This window comes from Heterodontus francisci, chromosome 25 (genome assembly GCF_036365525.1).
Source record: "Heterodontus francisci isolate sHetFra1 chromosome 25, sHetFra1.hap1, whole genome shotgun sequence".
NCBI lineage: Eukaryota > Metazoa > Chordata > Chondrichthyes > Heterodontiformes > Heterodontidae > Heterodontus > Heterodontus francisci.
The window spans coordinates 62,206,794-62,231,205 of NC_090395.1; the positions used below are offsets into that span (position 1 = coordinate 62,206,794).

Below are 24,412 nucleotides of genomic sequence, written 5' to 3' on the forward strand. Positions count from 1 at the left end.
TAAAATAAGCGTTTCATTTTCTGGTGTATGGCCTTAGTTTAAAAAAACAAAATTCTCATTCTCAGAACCTTTTAATTCAAAGTGTTAGGCAGTATTGCATTGAGGACAGCAGCAAGTAATTTTACGTTTTCTACTCGGGTGACTTGCCTGTGTTTCTGAAGATGTCAGGATGCAACAGAGCATTTAGTTTTAAACAAAACATGCACTTGCTTATTTGGACATTGCAGCTCATGAACATCACGTGTGAGTTGCTTACTCAAATACAGTTCCAGTGCACAGAGGCTGTCTTAAATCTAGCTCTGTGTTTAATCAACAAATGTGAGCCAGGTACATGCATAAGATATAAAATACGAACATACATAGGAATATCCTGCCACTGGAAGGGTTAAAGGCGCTGTTAGAAGAGTGACAAACAGGTGGTCTGAAAGCAGAAACACCAGTCTGTTTCCCGATTCTCAGCTGGGTGACTCAGCTTTAAATTCAGGTTTTGATTTACTGCTTGCAGTTGTTCTCTCAGAGGGGTGTTATTGGCATGTGTTGCAGCACTGCACTCTGAGAATTGAATTAATTATTGGTGCGTATTTGACTGCATTTTGGGCTCAAGGTTTTCCATACATGAGAAAAAGCTAGCGAGCCCATCCCACAATGCTATTTCTCTATAACTCTACCCAGTACCAGCTGGTGGACAAGCTCCTTGACTCCAATGATTGGGGGAGGGGGGTGGTGTGTGCTGCACATTAGTAATTGTTTTTTTTTCAAACAATAGTGTGCAATAGTGCTATGGTAAATATTGAAATAATTCAGCTACTTGGCAATGTAGAGTTTCTTTTCAACTTACTTCAAGGAACTGTTTGTTCATTTTGAAGTAGCTGAAGTTTAACTGGAACAGGACAGAAACCCTCAACGTGGGGATTTAGAGGGGAGGGAAGGGCACCTTTTTGTAGAGCTTGTCAGTTAGCTGGAACTGGATACAAAGTTTCCAATACAAAAAGGGAGAAACACTAAATAATTAATAGAGGGAGGGGCCTGTGGTTGCTGAGGCCATTGGAGTTGAAGTATGAAGCGTCCAGTTGAAGTTTCCAGTCTTGATGCATGGACATTGCTAACAGCCACGTTTTAAAGTAGGAGTCCAAGCTGAAAAGTTTATTGTAAAAGTAGTGGTATTTTGATTATGGCACCATTAACCTGCTGGCATGTGTGTTTCGTATAGCTCTGGATTGTTGCTGAACATGCATTGTTTTAAATATTAAACTTGTCTCATTGATGCATTGGACGACCGCAAATGTATATTTCCACCTTTTTATGGGTGTTTATATCCCATAGATGCAGTTTATTGGGGAAGAGTGGAGGAGAGGGGTGGCGCAAGTGTCACTGGTGAAATTAGTACAGCTGTTTGATGGAGAAATATTGAGATTCTGGCCCATGTAGCACATTGATGGAAACTTCATTTTAGCTTTGCATAATTTTAATATTTATGTAAGGCATGTACATTTAAAATATTGTGGCATATCGTGGAGTTTAAAATGTTTTACTTTGAGTTATGTTTTAGACTTTTTTTTTAAATTTTGTTTTTTTTTCTCTACCAGAAGTTAGAGTGCTTTTGACTGTCGGAATGGTGAGCAGTGCTGTGCAATGTTCCAAGCTTCAGGGATTTCTATACATTACACTATAAGTGCGAAGTTCTTGGTCAAGCTCATTCTTTTTAAAAGCTGCATGTCATGTATCGATCAGTGAGTAACACATTGCACTTTGTCTTTCAGACTTTCTCAGCGGCTTACTGGCACCAAAGGATGCAAGAGCAAACATTAAACAGTTGTTGCTAGGCTGCTGCATCAGTAATATGCACTTGCCTATGACCCCTTTATCTGGAAAAGTTGGACTCTGCTGATGTTCGCCTCACTGACAAGAGAGTTAATAACCAACTTAACATTTGTGGACTCCCATTGGAACTGTCAGTAGGACTGCTGTATCCAGCTTCTGGTGTGGATCTTTCAACTTCAGCTGGAACCTTTTTTCATTTCCCAGGGGGAAAATGACTAATAATACAACAAGCCACCATCCAGGCAACTCTGTTGCAGAGGGCAACCATGAGGGTGAATTTGGATGCACCGTCACAGATCTTCGTGCCCTTATGGAGCTGCGATCTGGTGAAGCAGTCAGTAAAATCCATGAAACTTATGGTGATGTTCAGGATATCTGTAGAAGATTAAAAACTTCTCCAGTAGAAGGTAGGTTGTTTCTGTATATATGCACGTGAACATATTTGTTTTTTTTTTAAATAAAAAGTTACTACTCGTTGAAGTTACAATTGCAGCAATTACTTCTGTTAACTTAAATTTGTATTAACTTAGTCTGAATTTGAACATCTTGCTATATTGTAGTATGGGATGGGTGGTCACATGGTGGGGGGAGTGCTTCCTGAAAAGGGCTTTAGTGTTGCAATAGCCTTGGCAACTGACTATCCCATCATATGTCTTTTCCAGGACTCCATGTGTCTCCTGTGTTGTACTGTTCCACAGTGTTTCTACTTTTGTGGGTGACCAGTCAATGAGCTCAAGCACTTCAGAAAAACTTTTAAATGCAAAAATGCATTGCATGTCACAACGCAGAGCTTAAAGAAGGACGTTGTTTTAAAAATATATATATATATTCTGAGTTCTGATGTGACTGTTCCAAAACTTCTACTTTAACAAGATGCTGCAATGATTGTTCCTCCCAAATATTACTTGAAAATCATCCGAGCATATTCAACATTCTTCAGTTGTGTCACTGTGGATTACTTTCTGGTCAGCCTGATGGGGTTCAAAAATGTTCTCAAATGAGCAGTGTGTGCTTATGGTGAGCAGAGCTTGACTGGCTTATCATGTGAACCCATTCATGAAATTCAGTGCTGATCAGATGCTCTATCCATTATTCAATGCTGCAACAAAAAATAATCTAGCTGCTTTAGCATAGAATATATATAACCTAAAGCATCTAAATAATTGATTAAATGTCACCTCACATGAAACAAACATGAAATGATTGCACATAAGGGGTCCGCAGCAATCAATTACCACATGACATGTCTACAATAATTTTTTTCTGTGGCTAATAGATGAAAAGAATTTTACGATCTTCTCAGGGTTGTTGGCCTTTGTTCAGTGATAGCATTTTGCCTCCCAATTAGAAGGCTGTGTGTTCAAGTCCCATTCTAGTACTTGAGTATATAATCTCCATATAATAATGATGTGGTGCTGCATTGTTGGCGTGCCATTTTTCAGGTGATGGATTAAACCAAGGCCCTGTCTGCCTGTTCACTTAAGCATTTAAAGTGCAAGTTATGAAGGGCTTAAAGTCAGTGAACTGCTTCTCACCAACTTCCTGAGCTTAATTTGGTGAAATACCTGTCCGAGCTGCCTGTTCCAACTCCATTGCCTCCATGACCTCCTTTTGGATATGTTTGGCATTTGAGATATTTAAATTTTTTTCAAACTGAAGCTAGGTAGTATCAGATAAACTGCTGTTTAAATTGTCTTTCACTAATTGATGAAATGATACTGATCACAATCCTGCCAATGGGCTAGACAATGCAGCTAGCTTGGGTGTACAATGGAAAATACAGAAAGGATTGCTTACCCAAGAGTTCTACCAATCCAGTTTTAATATCCATTTACATTTCCTGTAGTAAAATACTGGAAATGCACAGCAGATCCATCGGCATTTGTGAAGAAAAAATACGTTGGCGATTTGGTTGTTCACCCTTGATAATGGAAAACTCTTAAGAGCTCTTGTAGAGGACTAAGGTAGGTGGGAGGGATGGAGAGAAAAGAACAGGTAAAAACCAGAAGTCAGATATGCTGTTAACTTTACTTTTCTATGATCATTGCAAATGTAATGACATTTGGGTTTTCCTGGAGTGTCAGTTGTGTGGACTTCATTGTTAATTTACTTTGAACAAAAACATTTTCTGTGAAATATAACTAGGTATTTTTGAAGCTTAGGATGGAAGCAACTCTCCCAAGCTTTGAACAGTTATAAATACATAACTATTCTTCCTATCACACTCTTTATTTTATTTGGCAAATCTTTTGTCCAAACTTTGATATCAATGTTATAATATTGCTCCAGGCACAAATCAAGTATACCTCATTTATCTAAAGCTGAGATAAACAGGTCTGCTGGGACTGACTTCCCACTATAGTGTTGTGGCATCTCTGCCTCGGATAGAGGGAGCAGAAAAAAATGCCAGATCCCATTTGCCACTGGCACTTAATTTAGTATTTTACACCCCTCTTTCCCCCATCCACCCACCCACCCACCACTCCCAACTTGTGCAAAATATTTTGGCTTGTTTCTCCAAAATATCATAAACTAAGGTGTGCAGTGAAGACATTCTTGAATCTTTTGATTTTTTTTTTTTAAAAAGCTCAAGTTTGAGGAATTTTGGCTCCACTAGTTTGAAGATTTTCTATATAATTTTGATAAGTTAATGTTTTGTGACTATTGGTACTTTCTCCGGGGGTCCCTTTCCTTAAAGATGGGGGAAATTAATCATAACTGCAGAACAAAATGTTTAGGGTACACCAAAAGAAGTAATTTGCAAGCAAGTTTAACAAGTATAGAAACAGTAGAAATTTGCAGACCTCTTTGTTCTCTTTCGATCTCCTTAGAGACACCAGCTTGGAAATTAGTGGGCTGATGGCTATTTTGTATTTAAAGGGTTTTTGGTTGCTGTTCTAAACAAGTTAGTCATTTAAAACTATTTTGTGGCTGGGTAGTGGGTAGGGAGAGAGAAGACTGGGGGAAACATGATAGACTACAAAAGGAACTTATTATTTTGAATCACCTCCACATTTTCCCCTTCCCTCAATCCCAGTTTCATTTATATTAAGAAAACCTCCCTGGGATAGACACCTTTTTGGTTTTCAGGAAACATATTTTTAATTTCAAGACTATTACCATTATCCCATTTTTAGGATGTTTCTCAAAAGTTTAACTAGTCTAAGGTCTAAGCTGCAGAATGATCCCTTTTGAATATTCCTATTTCCTGGCAGAATATAACTGTTTATAGTTGAAAGGGGAGGCCTGCGATTTGAGGGGGTGGGAGGGGGCAGGAGATGATTAAAGAATGGATAATCACTATTCCCTGCTTCTGTATCTTCTTTTGTAAGCTGTTCATCTGTAACATCTTCCAATTCTGACAGTCATTGACCTTAAATATTGGCCCTATGTTTCTCCCTCCAGGGATGTTGCCTGAGCTGCTGATTGCATTTTTGGTTTTTGAGCACGTTGTGAGATGGCAGGGAGGAGTAGCAGTGGATTAGAATATATGCATTTCATATTTGGGATGTGTTTTTGTAGCTAGGTGTGTAGTTAATCATTGTAGATGCTACAAACCTAGTTAACTAAGGATCTATTTCAATATTAAATCCAAAATAAGTGCATCAAACTGTGTAGGTGATGGTTGGGACTTATGTTTTGAATATTGGGTGAAATTTCACCCCCACCCCTCTGCGCCATGCCACGATATTTTAATTCATTGGCGGAGACTCAGAAGACTTGTGAATGAAGCCAGTAAAGCACAGAGATCTGATTTTCTTTGGAGATAATGAGGGAGTTATGATCCAGCCCTTTGAAATGCTGGGGATTGTAGCTTGTATAGACATAAACAGGTTATTAAATGTACAATTTGATTGTAAACCTAGAAGACCTATAAAAAAAAAAAATTAGCAAGCCTCATCTTTTCCTTTCCCACAGGCTAGCAGAGATGTTGGATTCTATTAAAAGTAACTTTTTATAAAGCTGAACAAATGGCTGCCAAGAGTTTAATTGAAGGTTATAAGGATGGGCACAGATGATGTGTTGAACTGAATGCAGTGGTTCGAGTACTGACGAGATGATGAATGAATTATTTAAATGCAGATGGTCCAATTAGATCAACACAAATGGAAAGATTATTGACCTTTTAACTTGGTTTATTTTGTTGACTTTTGCCTATAGTGGGTTTTGTTCTTTAGAATACTGAGAGAATGGGCTGATAGATTATGCATAATTAAAGGAAGTTTTCTTGTTTCATGCTTGTAACACACACAAGCCCTTAAAGGGGTAGCGTCAGAAGTGAAGTTTCTTGCAATATAGATGAGAGTTTTGTGGCACATTGGTTAGCACCGCAGCCTCACAGCTCCAGCAACCTGGGTTCAATTCTGGGTACTGCCTTTGTGGAGTTTGCAAGTTCTCCCTGTGTCTGCGTGGGTTTTCTCCGGGTGCTCCGGTTTCCTCCCACAAGCCAAAAGACTTGCAGGTTGGTAGGTAAATTGGCCATTATAAATTGCCCCTAGTATAGGTAGGTGGTAGGGAAATATAGGGACAGGTGGGGATGTGGTAGGAATATGGGGTTAGTGTAGGATTAGTATAAATGGGTGGTTGATGGTTGGCACAGACTCGGTGGGCCGAAGGGCTTGTTTCAGTGCTGTATCTCTAAACTAAAACTAGAGTTCTGTAGTGTTAATGTGTCAGATTGCAGAGCAGACTGTTTACTGCCTGAATACAAGGCTTCCTTGCAATGCTGATTTTTAATGAATTATGGGCTTAGATTTCTTGAACCAGGAAATAGATGTTTGACTTTTACCTTTTGTTCCATCAGCTAATTTAGAGCATGAAGTGCTCAGTAATCAATAACAACATGCATTTATATTGTGCCTTTTAATGTTGTAAAACATCCAAGGCACTTTACAGAACATTACCAAACAAGAATTTGACTGAGATACAAAAGGAGATATTAGGGCAGATGACCAAAAACTTGGTCGAAGTAGTAAGTTCTTAAGAGGATAGAGGAGTGGAGAGGTTTAAGGAACGAATTCTAGAGCTTAGGACTTTGGTACAGCCTCAGTGGTTGAGTGATTTTTAAAATTGGGAATGCGCAAAAGGCTAGAATTGGAAGGCAAAGAGATCTCGTCCTTGCATTGTAGGGCTGGAGGAGGTAAGGAGGGATGAGGGGCAAGGCCGTGGAGGGATTTGTAAACATGGATGAGAATTTTAAAATCATTATATTGCATGACCAGGAGTCAATGAGCATGTGTGATGGGTGAATGGGACTTAGTGCAAGTTAGGACACTAGCAGCTGAGCCACATCCAACTAAATTTTTACCCTTGAGTGAATACTCGTACATAAAGAAATATTAATTTCACTGTCCCTATGCATCCATTTATTAATAGCCTTCTACCATACTTCATCACAAGCACTTAAATTTTCCCCCCAAAAATTGAATCTTGTAGGATTCCTCTTTCAGCCCAGTCACCTGGACACAGTTTTCTGATTGAGCAGAATTAATATTACTGTAAGCATTGTCTTTCATTGTGTCCACAAAAATTAACACTCATGAAAAGCTTGCACTCGTTCACTTCCCCTCTCCCTCACTCGCCCAACAAACTTTCCATTTCTCACTTTGTACATGAGCACTATGTTGAAATGTGATACTAATGTAGCATGTTTCAAATTGATGTGACATTAGATACCGAACACAGTAATCCATGCTTTGTGAAGCCCCAACTAAATATTGAAGGCCCGCCTTTACATATAGCCAGTAATTTTTTATTTGTTGTTTGAAGTCTAAAGAAGGTACTTTTTAATTTCATTATTTTCCTCTCTGCATGGATAGCAAAGTTCTCATTTATTTGTAGAGAACGTGCATCCAGTTGTGGAGATCAAGGTTTTTAAGATCCAACCACTATATAAGGACATCAATTAAGTTTAAAAATTAAACCTTAAACCCCATTCTTGCGTGAAAAAATTTTCATATACTACAGAACAATTAAAGTCTGATGCTGCAACTGATGAATTTGAATAGAATACGCCCAAGCAAGTAGACAATTATTTATGCTTAAGTTTTTAACCCCTCTCTTCCAATACAACCACAGGTCCTTTTCATGAATGAGCGGGGTAGGGGGGTGTGTTGGTGGGGGTTGGGGGGGTGGGTGCAAGAGGTGATCTGTCTGAACTCTCATCAATTGCAGTTAAGCATACAAGGAGGCTGAGGTGATGTACATGTGATTATAAAAACCAAAAATGCTGGAAACCCTCAGTAGGTCAGGCAGCATCTGTGAAGGGAGGAAGATGGGGTTAACATTTCAGGCCAGTGACCTTTTGTCAGACCTGAATCGTTAACTCTACTTTCCTCTTCCCACAGGTGCTGCCTGACCACCTGAGGGTTTCCAGCATTTTAGGTTTTTATTTCAGATTTCCAACATCTGCAGTAGTCTGATTTTTGATGTACCTGCCAGTTAGTTCTTTCCTTTTGGGGGGAGTGCCTGGTAGTTATTCTGCAATGAACATGTTGTTTAAGTCTGATTAATGGAACAGATTGGGGAGTTAAAAACTTACTAGTTGAGTGATGACATAGAATCTGTGATTGGGCAGAGTTCCCAACAAATTGTACTTGAAAATGCCTATCACTCTTGTGTAATGGGTATTATCATCTTGTAGTAGCATCAGTCGATGGCAGTATTCCCATTTTGGTACATGAAAGTTAAGGAATTCAGTACTTCCTCTGTAAAGTTTAGAGTCTCCCTGGAAAGGTCATCGCTCGCCTGCGTCCCATTGCATTCTACACTTGCCTGCGGCCCGTCACCCCCTTCCGTCAACCATTCTCCAGATCTGGCAATGTGGCTTAAACTTTATCTGTTCTAATAGGATTACCTTTTTAGATTTCACTTGCTGCATTTTTTTGGGCACATTTTGTATAAACATCAGGTGCCTTGTGGATAATGGGGTTTTTAAATGGACTCCTTGAGAGAGGGCCAGTATCTTATCAAAGTTTGCGCTATTTCACAGAGCTTTATCATGGAGTTTACAATGTATTGGAGGGAATAAAGGGTTGCATTTTAATTTTGTTTAAAACTATTAAATTTATTTGGGGTCATCAGTACCTGTCTATATCAGATTCTCTGCAGTTACACAGTTGATTGTAAAAGTGATTTACAGTCAGACAAGCATTTTCATTGCATTTCCAATTGTGTCTCCAAAGTTAGCTGAAGAGCATGGCCACCATAGCTGGAATTCCACACCACCATTTCAGATAAACATTTCCGGTCACTGCAAATGGTACACAGAAGTTTCTATTACTCTGGCTGATGTAACATTTAAGAGCAGGTGACCAATTTCACTATTTTTAGCTACTCTATAGACAGTTCAAATCTAACTTGGCTCGTTTCTGCTTAGGTTGGAATTTCTAAGGACAGAAGTCCAAGGTTTTCAAAGCTGTGTTTGTTCAACAGCCCAAACAGAAATTGACAGCTGAAAAAAAAGGAAATGCCGGAAATGCTCAGTGGGTCAGGCTGTTGTGGAGAGAACAGTGACATTAACTTTTTGTGGAGTTTAAAACCCTACACAGGAAATGTTTAAAGCCAAGCTGAGTATAAATCTATTTTTAATATCTCGTTGCAGAAAGTTGACAGTTGCATGAAAAGTCTCCTTGTAAACACTTGTTTGTGAAGCCCAGTGGGATGACTCATTAATTTATTGATTTCTTCCACTGATTATTTAATTCTTTAGCCACTCATCCCAGAGCATCCCAAATTTTGCCAGATGCCAATGTAATGGTCAGACTCCTCCTCCGGTTTGGGTGCTTGTTTGGTACTGATATGTAATTGAAGTTCATATTTTTATTAGAAATCTTTACTAAGCCTGCAATTCTTGGGTTGGGATGTGGTACTGTCTGGTGCTCAGCTTCTGAAAAATCTTTTGTGAAAATATTTATTCCTTCCAGTTCTAGCTTCTATATTTTATAGAATATTTGTTAGATCCAGGCTCACTCAGTGTTAAAGCATGGTGTAGTTCCTGGTGCAGGAAATTCTTATTTACATTACAAGAACTAAAAGCATTTTTCCCCTTACCTGCAGCCCTTACATGAAATAGAGCAGGGCAGAGGACACCAAGTGCAGCTTTTTCATTGCTTTGCCCCATCTGGGTTTTTTCAAATAAATCAACTAGCAAAGAAAAGCAGCAAATGGATGAAGAAAATTCAATTACTGGAGTTGCAAACAGGCAAATGTCTAGGAATCTCTGCAAATCCAAATATGAGTTTGTATTGGAAGGATTCTTATCTGCCGGTAGACGTGACCAAATACTTAGATGGAGATCGTTGACCTTGATGCTAATTCCACTGCAGACTTCATAGTATTTCACATAAATCCAGACTCTGTCTCCTGCTGTAAAATGACTTGGAATGAAAGGCCATTTATGCTTTAAGCAAGTTTTCAAGACTGAGATATTCAAGGTTGAGAGTAAGACAAGTTAACAAGGCCATGAAAAATCCAAACAAAGCACTGGAGTTAATTTCCGGAGGAATTTAATTGAAAAGCAGGACATTGTCTTCATTGTGCATAGAACTTGGGTTAGGTCACACTTGGAATACTGTTTACAATTCTGATCTCCGTATTACAAAAAGGATGAAGAGGCACTGGAGATGGCACAAAAAAGAAAAATAGGGATATCGCCAGAACTGAGGTTATAACTATCAGGAAAGATTGAACCGGTTGGGACATTCTCTTTTCTACAGAAAAAAATAACTGAGGTGTGACCTATTAGAGGTCTTTAAGATTGCGAAAGGGTTTGATCGGATAGACAAGTTTTTTTTTCCACTTCTGGAGTAGTCCGTAATAAATCATATGTTCAGGAAAATCATCTTTACCTAGAGAGTGGTGAGAATGGGGAACTTGCTACAGCATGGAGTAACTGAGGCAATTAGCATAGAACCCTTTAGGGGAAGCTAGATAAGTATAGGAAGGAGAACAGGATAGAAGGGTATGCAGGTAGGGTTTGATCAAGTGGGCTGGGAGGAGGCTTGTGTGGATCATAAACACCAGCACAAACCAATTGAAGTGAAAAGGCCTGTTCCTGGTGCTGTTAAACAACAGCACAAACAAAAAGACCACAAATGCTGGTTAGACACAATTAAGCTGCATGAAAAATACTGGGGCCTTTTACCTGATCAGGCTTTCCATTGTTTTATTCATGTATAGTTCATCTGTTGATCGTGAAAAACATGTAGCTTCAGTAGTTTCCTTCCTGTGTATGATCATCATTTTGGATCCTGTATTTTTCCAACAGGGGTATTGCTTGGGTGAAGAGCTAAGTGTTGGATGGATCCTGGCATTAGCCATCTGGGCAGAGGTTAAAATCTTGTATTTGAATGTTGCTTTAGAATGACTGCAAGCAGTTAGTTGATTAGCCAAATGGGAAATATGTGAAGTGGAATATCCTGTCTTTTGAAGCACTCGGGTGCTTGGTCCAGCATTAATTTCCAACTATCTCTGAAATGGGTTCGTACCTAAATTGGGCTTTAAATAGTTCTACGTTTTTAGCTTATGCTCGTAACTCCTCCTGAAGAAGGCATACTGCTAGATCTTGTTAATGTTCTAAATTGTGAGGCCTATCATAGTGCCTATAACCATCTTTGTATTCTACGTACATTCTAGCCAACCATTGGGAATGGCCTTCATCTATGAGTTCAATTTCTTGATATCAATGTGAAAGTCAGCTATCATGGGCAAACCCATTTCTTAAGAATCAAAACTCTGCTTGAAATATGAGCTAACTTGCCACAGGGTGAACAATGACCTACTAATGCCATTTAAGTATGTACTTAATCAGTGGGAAACACCATCATGAAACTGAAACCTACTGAATGAGTTTATTGCAGAAGTATGGAATCTGAGTAAATCCGATTAGTGCAACATTTGGCCAATTCTTTGTCTTTTTCCAAGGCTTTGCGTCTGTGTTTCCGATGTATATAATGGCTGTTACAGGTTCCGTGGAGTCTTGTGTTGACATGATGCAAACAAGGCAATGATGTGAACTGAAGTCATGAACTAGAAAAAGTTTTTCACTTACACAGCTTCTAGCTTGAGTGGCCAATCAAAATCAGCAAACGTTGGCAAATATGTTAGTGAGCAATGATGCCCAGCGCATATTAATGTTGATGTTATTGCCACCTGCGCCATCATGCAAACTCCTTTTATCTGATCAGTTATCTAGCCTGCTTTTTCCTCTGATATCTTGACCCTTTTCTCATTTGGTGGTAGAGAATACAGTTTTCTCTTCCTTTCTATGGGGGTGGTGGTGGCATAGTGGTAATGTCACAGGATGAGTAATCCAGAGGCCCAGGCTAATGCTGTGGGGACAAAGTTCGAATCACACCACGACAAATGGTGAAATTTAAATTCAATTAATAAAACCCTGGAGTTAAAACCATTGTCGATTGTTGTAAAAACCCATCTGGTTGACATCAGACAGAATGTGGTTTGCAATGGGCACAGATATCCTAAATCAGTACACTTTGCATTGGTTTGTTTTATGAACTGTTGCTGGAATTTGGTGTCCTTATAAAATTGCCATCTGCTTTTATGAATACTTCATTTGTTTAACAGTGTACCAATTCAAAAATGGGAATGAAATGAACTACTTGTACTGCACAAAATTGTCAATCGAGTGCAGTAACTGATTTACACCGCACTGATCAGAAATCCATTCCTTTAAGAACAAAAGGACAATGATCTTTGTCGGCCTGACTTTGATCTGTGAACAGACATCGATGCCACTGATCTCTCATTGTGTGACTAAGGCTCAAACAAGTCCATGAGATTTTTTTTAGTACTCTTCCCTTTTCTACCATTTGGAAATTGAAGCTGAGCATATGGATGTCTGGGAGATGCGAAGACTGATCAGGAATCTCCTCTTTCCTTTCTCAGAAGGCAGTTCAGTTTTTCACATTTCCTATGTATATTTTTTGGTAGGCCCATTTCTTGTTTCTATTGCAGTTGTGTGTGGGTGCAAACCATCCCTGATCGACACTTTCAAAGGGATGGGAGTGGGTGATTGTGCAGTACTGCACAGATGGGTGAGCAGCACATGGCTGTGGCCTGAGGGTTAAGCTTTTAAGATGATTTTCCGAGTTTGACTGGGGTTTTTAATCTAAGTAATTGATTGAAATCTGCTGTTGAACAGTCTGAACTAACTGTATTTCAGACCAGGCTTTTACAAACACACATTGTATGTTAATGGTTGCTGGTTGCTTTGAATAATGTAACGCCCTGCCTCTCCCTGTGATGTGGAATTCCATTTCTTTTGACCACTGTTTTAAGTGAAGTCATTCGTTGCAGACTATATTTAAAAATCAATGTGCATGTTGTTGAATTATCTTACTGTGAATTCTACCAAGTAGTATTGTAATGTAACTTAGTTACATTTTTGCTTTGTTTACCTTTGTTCCCTGTAATTTTGTAGGAAGGGAGCTTGGAGGCTCCTCTTGATTTCAAAGGATCACGGCATCTGTGCAGCGGATGATGATGCAGATTCAATCATTCGATTCTAGCTCATGTTTTTTATTTTAGTTTTAGCAGATGCTGCAGTGCCTTTTGAAATACCCAACAATATTGTATTTCCGGTGTCTCTTTTTTTTTAAAAAAAGAGTAGCAGTCCAGCCATAAGTATCTTTCCTTTTTAATAGGATTGGAAGAACTTGGATTTAAATTTTTAAATTACATTTTTTTAAATTTAGAGATACAGCACTGAAACAGGCCCTTCGGCCCACTGAGTCTGTGCCAACCATCAACCACCCATTTATACTAATCCTACACTAATTCCATATTCCTACCACATCGCCACCTGTCCCTACCACCTACCTATACTAGGGGCAATTTATAAAGGCCAATTTACCTATCAACCTGCAAGTCTTTGGCATGTGGGAGGAAACCGGAGGAAACCCATGCAGACTCAGGGAGAACTTGCAAACTCCACACAGGCAGGACCCAGAATTGAACCCGGGTCGCTGGAGCTGTGAGGCTGCGGTGCTAACCACTTTCACGTCTTCGGGACATCCCAAAGCACTTGCAACAAATAAATTATTTTGAAGTGTAGTCACTCTTGCAGCTAGTTTGCACGCAGCATGATCATAGGATCAGCCGTAGGACATTAAGCCCTAGAGTCTGTTCCACCATTCAATTAGATCATGGCTAGTCCCACAAAGATCGGTAAATGACCAAATAATCTCTTCGATAGAGGTTGATAGATGAATGCCTACTCTTCTGTGAAAAGTGTCAATGGATCTTTTAAGTCTACTTGGACAGGCAGTTGGGCATCTCATGAGTAGTTTAACATCTCATCTCACCTAAAATATAGCATCTCATGATGCAGCACTTCTTCACCATACTGATGTGTCAGCCTAAATCCCTGGAATGGGCCTTGAACCCACAATATTCTGATTCAGACACAAGTGGGTTACCATTGAGTCAGGTTGGCACTGCCTTTGTTTAAAATAGTAAGCATTAATATCCTTTTCATAGGATTATTTTAGTCTTGAGTTCCAGATATTGACCTGAGGAACTAACTGAGTAATTGCTGAGCCTGTATGAGTGAGGGAAATTAACAAATAAAGGTTGAGATGAGTCCTATGTTAATTACTTCATCTGATGATTAAGCACATTTGTGCTGTTGGGTTTGATAGTGTCTTCCAGTTAGTATCCTGTAGTGTGCAGCTATTAACATTTTGCTTTGTGCATCTGGACTGTTAAAGAATATTAAATTTATCACTTTTATTAACCAAGGTGCATAACCTTCACGCATTGAATACTATCTTTTCCTAAAATCTGGAACATGGGGCGGCGCAGTGGTTAGCACTGCAGCCTTACAGCTCCAGCGACCCGGGTTTGGTTCTGGGTACTGCTTGTGCGGAGTTTGCAAGTTCTCCCTGTGACCGCGTGGGTTTCCGCCGGGTGCTCTGGTTTCCTCCCACAGCCAAAGACCTGCCGGTTGATAGGTAAATTGGCCATTGTAAATTGCCCCTAGTGTAGGTAGGTGGTAGAAGAATTGGGGGAAGGTGGGGATGTGGTATGACTCTATGTATTCCAGGAAGATACACGTTGAATATCACAATGTAAGCAAACTTCACTACCAGCATATTGTGCTGGCAAGTATCCTGACATTTGTATGTGGGGCCATGACATTGCATATCTTCTGGCCTTTGTCAAATCAAGTGTTAAACTGGAGCTGATGGAGCAAACGCATCATCTTGGAGTGGACATAGTGCCTGTCAGCACAAGTGACAGCAACAATGCTATATGCTTAATTTGAAGAGCTGTTGTACTGCCAACTTCACTTCATACTGAGCTCCATTTCCAGATGGCTAATTTTTAATGCTCCATCAGAGGGAATTGGGGTGGTGGTGTGTTTTGACATTACAAGGAACCACTCTGCATTGACCTAGGAATTGGATCCGGACACTACAGAAGCATACCCAGCCCAGTCGGCCCTGCAAAGTCCTCCTCACGAACATCTGGAGAATTGTGACAGAGCTGTGAGGGCTGTCCCACAGCCTGACATAGTCATATTCTCAGAACCATATTTTTTTCAATCAACATTCCAGACTCCTCCTTGACCATCCCTGGGTACGTCCCATCCCACCGGCAGGACTGACCCACCAGAAGTGGCGGCACAGTGGAGTATAGTCAGGAGGGAGTGGTCCTGGAAGTCCTCAACATTGACTCCAGACTCCATGAAGTCTCATGGCATCCAGTCAAAAGTGGACAAAGCGACCAACTGCGGTTTACTATCGACTGCCCTCCCTCTGCTGATGAATCCGGACTCCTCCATGTTGAGCAAAATTTGGAAGAGGCACGGAGGATAGCAGGGGAGCAGAATGTATTCTGGGTGGGGGCCTTCAATGTCCATCAGCAAGATTGCCTGAGTCGAACTACTGTTGGAGCTGGCTGAATCCTGACGGACATAACTGCCAGATAGGGCCTGCAGCAGGGGCTGAGAAAACCAACAAGGGAAAAACCGACTTGACCTCATCCTCCCCAATCTACCTGTCGCAGATGCATCTGTCCATAACCGTATTGATAGGAGTGAACACTGCACAGTCCTTGTGGAGACTAAGCCCTGCCTTCACACTCCATGTTGTGTGGCACTACCACTATACTAAATGGGAAAGATTCAGAACAAATTTAGCAGCACAAAACTGGGCATCTGTAAAGTGCTGAGAGTCATCAGCAGAATTGCATTCCACCACAATTTGTAACCAGCATATCCTTAATTCAACCGATACCACCAAACCAGGCGACCAACCCTGGGTCAATGAAGAGTGTAGGAGAGCATGCCGGCAATAGTGCCAGATGTACGTGCCAAATGACATGCTAACCTGGTGAAGCTACAACACTTGCATGTTGAGCATTATGCTGTAGACAGAGCTAAACAATCCCACAACCACCATATCAGATCGTAGCTCTGCAATCCTGCCACATCCAATTGTGAATGGTGGAAGGCAATTAAACAACTAATGAGTGGGGGAAGCTCTGTGAAACATCTGCTTCCTCAATGATGGCAGAGCCCAGCATATGAGTCCAAAAGATGAGGCTGAAGACTTCACGACCATCTTCTCCCAGAATGGACGATCTATCTCTGCTCCTCCTGAGGTCCCTACCATCACAGATGCCAGTCTTCAGCCAATTCGATATATTCCACATAATATCAAGGAAAGGCTTAAGTGCACTGGATACAATGACGGGTGTGACCCCGACATCACCCGAGCTGCAGTGCTGAAGACTTGTGCGCCAGAACTAGCTGTGCCCCTCACCAAGCTGATGCACTACAGCTACAAAACTACCATCCATCTGACAGTGGAAAATTGCTTAGGTATGTCCTGTCCACAAAAAGCAGGACAATTCCCATCTAACAAATTACCACCTCATCAGCCTGCTCTCATTGATCAGTAAAGTGAAGAAAAGTGTCATCAACTGTGCTATCCAGCAGCACTAACTCACTAATAGCCTGCTAATCGCTTCCCAGTTGGGGTTCCACGCAGCTCCAGACCTCAAGACAGCCCTGGACCAGAGTTGAATTCCAGAGGTGAGGTGAAAGTGCCTGCCCTGGACATAAATGCAGCATTTGACCAAGTGTGGCACAAAGGAGTCATAATAAAATTGAATTCAATAGGAATTGGGTGGAAAGGTTTTCACATGGCCTCCAACAACCACAGCTATCTTCTGTTGGCAGGTGTCAGACCTAGCTCAATCATATCAACCCCAAGACATTGCTGCAGAAGTTCTTCAGGACAGTGTCCTAGGCTCAAACATCTTCAGCTACTTTATCAATTATCTTCTACCCAGCATAAGGTCAGAAATGGGGATGTTGACTGCACAGTGTTCATTTTCTATTCATAATTCCTCGGATAATGAAGCAGTCTGTGCCCACTTGCACCAAGACCTGGACAACATTCAGGCTTGGGCCGATAAGTGGCAAGTAACCTTTCACGACACAAGTGCCAGGCAATGACCACCTCCAACAAGTGTATGACTAATCACCTCCCCTTGATATTTAATGGCATTAGCATCACAGAATCCTCCACTATCAACATCCTCAGGATTTACCATTGCGCAGAAACTTAGCTGGATGAGCACATAAATATTGTGGCTACCAGAGCAGGTCAGAGGCTGGGAATTCCTGTGGGGAGTAACTCACCTCCTTACTCCCCAAAGCCTGTTTACCATCAGCAGGGCAGAAGTGTCTTAATGCACGGAGCATTCACAGTAAGGTAGATGAATTAACAGCACAAATAGATATGAACAGTTGTGATATAGTAGCGATTACGGAGACGTGGCTGCAAGATGACCAAGGATGGGAACTGAACATCCAGCGGTATTCAATATTTAGGAAGGACAGGCAAAAAGGGAAAGGATGAGGGGTAGCATTGTTAGTAAAGGAGGAAATCATTGCAATAGTGAGGAAGGATATTGGCTTGGAAAATCATGATGTGGAATCTAATGTGGAGCTAAGAAACACCAAGGGGCAGAAAACCTTTGTGGGGGTTGTCTGTAGGCCCCCAAACAGTAGTGGAGATGTAGGGGAAGGCATTAAACAGGAAATTAGAGATGCATGCAATAAGGGTACAACTGTAATCATGGGTGACTTTAATCAACATATAGATTGGTCAAACCAAGTTAGCAATGATACTGTGGAGGAGGATTTCCTGGAGTGTGTATGTGACTGTTTGTTTAGACCGATACGTTGAGGAACCAACTAGAGAACAGGCTATCCTAGACTGTGTATTGTGCAATGAGAAAGGATTAATTAGCAATCTTGTGCAGGATTCCTTGGGAGGAGCGACCATAACATGATAGAATTCTTCAATGAGATGGACAGTAAAGTAGTTGAATCCAAAACTAGAGTCCTGAATCTAAATAAAGAAAACTATGAAGGTATGAGGGGTGCGTCAGCTATGATAGTTTGGGGAACTTTACTTAAAGGGTTGATAGTGGATAGGCAATGGCGAGCATTTAAAGAGCACATGGATGAATTACAACAATGGTTCATTCCTGTCTGGCACAAAAAATAAAACAGGAAGGGTGGCTCAACCGTGGCTTACAAAAGAAATTAGGGATAGTATTAGATCCAAGGAGGAGAAATATAAAATGGCCAGAACAAGCAGAAAATCTGAGGATTGGGAGCAGTTTAGAATTCAGCTAAAGGGGTTGATTAAGAAGGGGAAAATAGAGTGAGAGTAAGCGTGCTGAGAACATAAAAACTGACTATAAAAGCTTCTATAGATATGTGAAAAGAAAAAGGTTGGTGAAGACAAACGTTGGTCCCTTACAGTCAGAAATGGGGGAATTTATAATGGGGAATAAAGAAATGGCAGATCAATTAAATACATACTTTGGTTCTGTCTTCACAAAGGAGGACACCAATTACCTCCCAGAATTGTTAGAGAACATAGAGTCTAGTGAGAAGGAGGAACTGTGTGAAATCAGTATTAGTAGGGAAATGGTGTTGGGGAAATTGATGGGATTGAAGGCTGATAAATCCCCAGGGCCTGGTAATCTACATCCCAGAGTACTTAAGGAGGTGGCCCTAGAAATAGTACATGCGTTGCTGGTCATTTTTCAAAATTCTATAGACTCTGGAACAGTCCCAATGGATTGGAGGGTAGCTAATGTAACCCCACTATTTAAAAAAGGATGTAGAGAGAAAACAGGGAACTATAGATCGTTACCCTGACATCAGTAGTGGGGAAAATGCTAGAGTCCATTATAAAAGATATAATCGAGTGCTTGGAAAACAATGACAGGATTGGACAAAGTCAACATGCATTTACGAAAGGGAAATCATGCTTGACAAATCTACTGGGATTTTTTGAGGATGTAACTAGTAGAATAGATGAGGGAGAATCAGTGGATGTGGTGTATTTGGACTTTCAGAAGGCTTTCGATAAGGTCCCACATAAGAGATTAGCATGCAAAATTAAAGCAAATGGTATTGGGGGTAAGGTACGGACATGGATAGAGAACTGGTTGGCAGACAGGAAACAGAGTAGGAATAAATGGGTCTTTTTCCAAGTGGCAGGCAGTGACTAGTGGGGTACTGCAGGGATCAGTGCTAGGACCCCAGCAATTCACAATATATATTAATGATCTAGATGAGGGAATTAAATGTAAGATTTACTAGGCTGATTCCTGGGATAGGGAGAGATTGGGTCGACTAGGCCTTTATTCGCTACAGTTTAGAAGAATGAGAGGGGATCTCATAGAAACCTATAAAATTCTCTCAGGACTAGACAGGCTAGATGCAGGGAGGATGTCCCAGGTGGCTGGGGAGTCCAGAACCAGGGGTCACAGTCTCAGGATATGGGGTATGCCATTTAGAACCGAGATGAGGAGAAATTTCTTCACTCAGAAGGTGGTGAGCCTGTGGAATTCTGTACCACAGAAGGCAGTGGAGGTCAAGTCATTAAATATATTCAAGAAGGAGATCGATATATTAATGCCAAAGGCATCAAGGGATATGGGGAGAAAGCGGGAACAGGTACTGAATTAGACAATTGGCCATTATCTTTTTTTTGAGTGGCGGAGCAGGCCTGAAGTGCCGAATGGCCTACTCTTCCTATTTTCTAATGTCTAAGTCAGGAGTATGATGGAATACTGTCCACTTACCTGGGTGAGTGCAGCTCCAACAACGCTTACAAAGCTCGACACCATCCAGGACAAATCAGCCCACTTGATTGTCACTTTATTGACCACTCCTTCCACCACCTGCCATTGGCGCAACATGGCTGCAGCGTGTACAAGAGGCACTGCAGAAACTCACCAAGGCTGCTTCAACAGCACCTCCCAAACCCTTGATCTCTATTACCTAGAAAGACCAGGGCAGCAGGTGCATTGGAACACCACCTACAAGTTTCCCTACAAGTCTCTCACCAGTTTTGATTTGGAAATATCTCGCTGTTCCTTCAACATCCCCTGGTCAAACACCTGGAAGTCCCTACCTTACAGCACTGTGGGAGTATGTAGTGCAGCATACTGATGGCTCACCACCATCTTCTCATAGCCAATTGGGGATTGGTAATAAATGTTGCCCTTGCCAGTGACACCCACATGATGGGGGGGATCCTCCCAACCTTCTACTGCCACATTTATACCAATGCACTCTCATTACCTCTTTTGTTCTGATGGTAATATAACTCCATCTATGCTTAGGCCAATTTTGCTGTTCTGTGGAAGGCTGATATTTGAGGTCAGGGTTAAGTTTTTAGGTTTTCTGCCTTGCTGATGGTGCAGAGAAAGCTAACGGCACTGTTGACTGCTTGCCTGAAATTTTACAAAGCCAGTTTACTTTAATTATTCACAACTTTGACCTTAAATGGGAGATGTGCAAAATCTGGTTAGCAGCTTGGTGATTTTGAAATTAAGATAAGACTTGGAATTGTAGAAAGGCTAAGATGGTATGTTGGGAACATAACGGGAAATAGGATTTTATAAGCAAAATAAAATGTTAAAAACAATGATGGGAGCAATTAGATGAAAAAGGGAATAACTTGCTGCTCACCAATAATGCTTCCAGTTGAGCACAAATTTAAGATGCAACATCCAATTGAAAGCCTTGTCACACTCTGATCTCCCATCCTACCTCAAGACATGGTAATGCCACTGAGCAAATGATATAGGGAATACTTTTCATCTTTGTTGCTTGGATGGTAACTTCAAGGAACTGATCATCTGCCCATTGTTGAAATGGCCTGATTTTCATCCCATTGACTTAAAGGGGATAAAAATCAGGTGGATTCTACAACAGGCAAGTGATGTGCAAAACTGATTAATGCCATAAAACATTTTGGGTGCTGAAGAGTTGGACGTCATTGTGACACTGATCGGCAGAGCTGTTTGCTTGAGTTTGGTTTTAAGGCTTGTTTGTGCTTGTGACATTGTCTTGTCTGGATGTCTTTCAGCTCAATGATTTCATCAGACCTCAGCAAATTGATACATAATCAAATGGGTGTTGAGATACTGCATGACCCTAGGCATCAGCTGCCTTTTATTGAAGTGCATTATACCCTGAAAATCTGTGCTTTTTTTAAACTGCTATCTAGGGATATTATAATGCCAGTTTATTGACTGCTAAATCATTTTTGAAATGTCTGGCGTCATGTGGAATAAACATTTATGACAGAAGTGGCTGCAGAAGGTGAGCTTTTCCCACCGTTTCAAGGGTTGAGGAGGGTGGAAAATATGCATCATCTGGTTTGCTGGTAATTTATCAGCTTATCAGAACAGCAACGTAGACACAGCACTAATTAGGAGGTTGAGCTCATATATGATGCATTATTGACCTGTGCTTTAGTTTGAGTGTTTTATTCTGCTCTGAACAGGGCTGGCCAATAACCTCAATTGCAGTTCAATGTCTAATGGTATAAATGAGTAATATGAAATATGGTCCTGGGTTGCGAGCAGTATTACAGCCTGCATTGTTTCAGTTTCAAGCTTCTGAGATAGCCCATGAATGTCTGTGTTTAAGTATAATTGACAGTATGTCAAGGATGCTACTCTTTGCTCAAGCACACCCCCCGCCCCCCCCCCAAAAAAGAAAGTTGCCTTTTACCATGCTACCCTAACTTTCCTACTTGATGTTGTGCCCCCCACTCCTCCTGGAAAGTACTGCAGAATAGTTTTATCATGTGAAAGGCACTAAATAAACATTACGAGTGTTTTCAAGTGGAAGCATTTAGTGCTAAACACATTTTGCTTTCTTTCCCTTTTTCTTTGAACGAGATGCATTTACAGACCCTAGCTGCTATAATTGGTTGCTTGGTGAACACATTATTTCTTCCCCCACCCACCCAAAAACAAAATTCCCTGTGGGGAAGCATCAAGTCTCCATTTTTACCCTTAGACCTACAACTGTGAATCCTGCACTATCGTCTTACAATGCAAATTATTTTGGAACACCATATTAAAAGATACCTGACATGAGCAGGTAAACTGGATTGGAGTAGTAAGCTCTTTTATGGAGCCAGCATAGGCACAGTGGGTGGAATCAAATGAAGTATGCACAATTCTGTTTTGTTGCAAGAACAAGACATCAACATGACAGTCGGAGGACTGGAGTTATATTTCAATGGTAAAGAAAATTTACTCAAGTGTTTTTATCTAAGTGTGATATTGAGTTGTAAATCTACTTATTATAGTGTCTAAAATCCTTTAAGTTGAGAATGTTACCATGAGTTGAAAGCAACTGATGGCTTTTAGCACTGAAAGGGTTACTATGATGTAAAAACATTCTGTATGTCACCCTTGTAATATTTTTAGTTTCACTTCAGATTATGGATTGGAAATCATTCAAATAAGTGATCTAGACTAATGCAACTCCACATTCCTTTCTGTTCCAGTATTAGTGGAGGGTTTAGAAAGTTTGAAGGGGATTGCATACAGGAACATTTGGTAATAGTCTAATAATCAAATGAAAGGTGAGATCCTCACAGACCTATCCCCAAATGTTGGAAAATAATTCAAATAATTATAGATAATGTGCCTCTGACCTCTGGAGCATGTTTAGTAACTGGCTGGTAGGACAGCTTGTTAACAAGCTTGATCACAACTGGCTACAAGATTTTCACTGCAGTGTGAAGAAACTGAGCTATTTTCTTGTATGTAAAGCTGACGCGATTGGTTAACAGCTATGCACAGATGAAATCTATCAGTGCTAACTCTATAGCAGTAATTGGTCATCAGGGATGTTTCTGATGAAATGTTTGTTTTTGAGCAATACCTTTTAAGTTGGGCATAGCAGTGGGTGATGGAATACTGGCGAATGATTCCCTGGAAGTCTGCCAATACACGTGGAGTGCCATTAACGGGTGGTGGTCATCTAGGCCTGGGATCTCGTTGCTGGCCTATCCCCTTGGGAAGGTGCTTCCTTACTTGTGTATAGATGATTGGTGTTCTAATTGAGTGGCTTAAAATGATAAAACGATCTGATAGGGTAGATAAGAGAAACTCTTTCTTCTAGTGGGGATCTTCAGATCAAGGTGGTATAATCTTAAAATTGGAGCTAAGCCATCAGGAGTGAAATCAGGAAGCATTTTTTTTCATGCAGGAAATCCAAGAATCTTATAGCTTAGAAGGAGGCCATGTCATGCCTGTGCTGGTTCCTTGAAAGAGTTGTCCAAATTAGTTCCCTTCAATAATGTGTCCAATTGCCTTTTGAAACTTCCTATCAAATATGATTTCACCATCTTGGGTGAAGCCTTCCTGATCTTAAAACTCTGTGAAAAGATTTCTCCACATTTTCCCCTTGTTCTTTTGCCAGTTATTTTAAATCTGTGATTTTGGTTACTGACCCATTTGCCAGAGGAAGCAGTTTCTCCCTACTTGGTATATTAAAAATTTTTTTGAATACATCCATTAGATCTCCCGTCTTCCTTTTGCTCTAAGGAGAACCATCCCAGCGTCTCCAATCTCTTCGCATAACTGCAGTCCCTCATCCCTGGCATCATCCTGATTAAACTTCATCTGTACCCTCTCCGAGGCTTGGACAGTCTTCTAAAGGCTGATGCCCAGAATTGTCTACAGTATTCCCATTGAGACCTAACCAACGATTTGCAAAGGCTTAGCGTGACTTCCTTGTTTTTATAATCAGTGCTCCTATTTACAGTCAAAATCTGGAACTGTTAGCTCAAAAGTCTTTGGAGACTTTCAAGACGGAGATAGAGAACAAGGGGGCACAGATAAGTGATTAGCAAAAGTGACATGAGGGAAAACTTTCTCAAGCAGCAAGTGGTTAAGGTCTGGAATGCAGTGCCTGAGAGTGTGGTGGAGGCAGGTTCAATCAAGGCCTTCAAAAGGGAATTAGACTGTTATCTGAAAAGGACGAATGTACAGGGTTACGGGGAGAAAGCAGGAGAATGACGTTAGGTGAATTGTTCATTTGGAGAGCCAGTACAGACACAATGGACTGAATGGTCTCCTTTTGCGCTGTAATAATTCTGTGAATTAATTTGTCAGTTAAGAGGGGCAAAGACTGGTAAATTGGGTTGAGGCACAGATCAACCATGATCTAATTAGATGACGTAACAGGCTCAAAGGGCTGAATAGACTGCTCCTGTCCCTG

At 40.8% G+C, this 24,412-nt stretch overlaps 1 protein-coding gene across 5 annotated transcripts in view; it reads left to right on the forward strand.

The window, feature by feature from the left end:
* Positions 1 to 24,412, forward strand: part of LOC137383922 (plasma membrane calcium-transporting ATPase 1-like) — a 274,484-nt gene that overhangs the window by 103,246 nt on the left and 146,826 nt on the right. For all 5 annotated transcript variants that reach the window (XM_068057310.1, XM_068057309.1, XM_068057314.1 and 2 more), the window contains one exon: positions 1,761 to 2,228. In XM_068057310.1, the coding sequence (XP_067913411.1) occupies positions 2,033 to 2,228 (196 nt within the window). In that variant the 5' untranslated portion in view covers positions 1,761 to 2,032. The remainder of the gene's footprint in view (positions 1 to 1,760; positions 2,229 to 24,412) is intronic.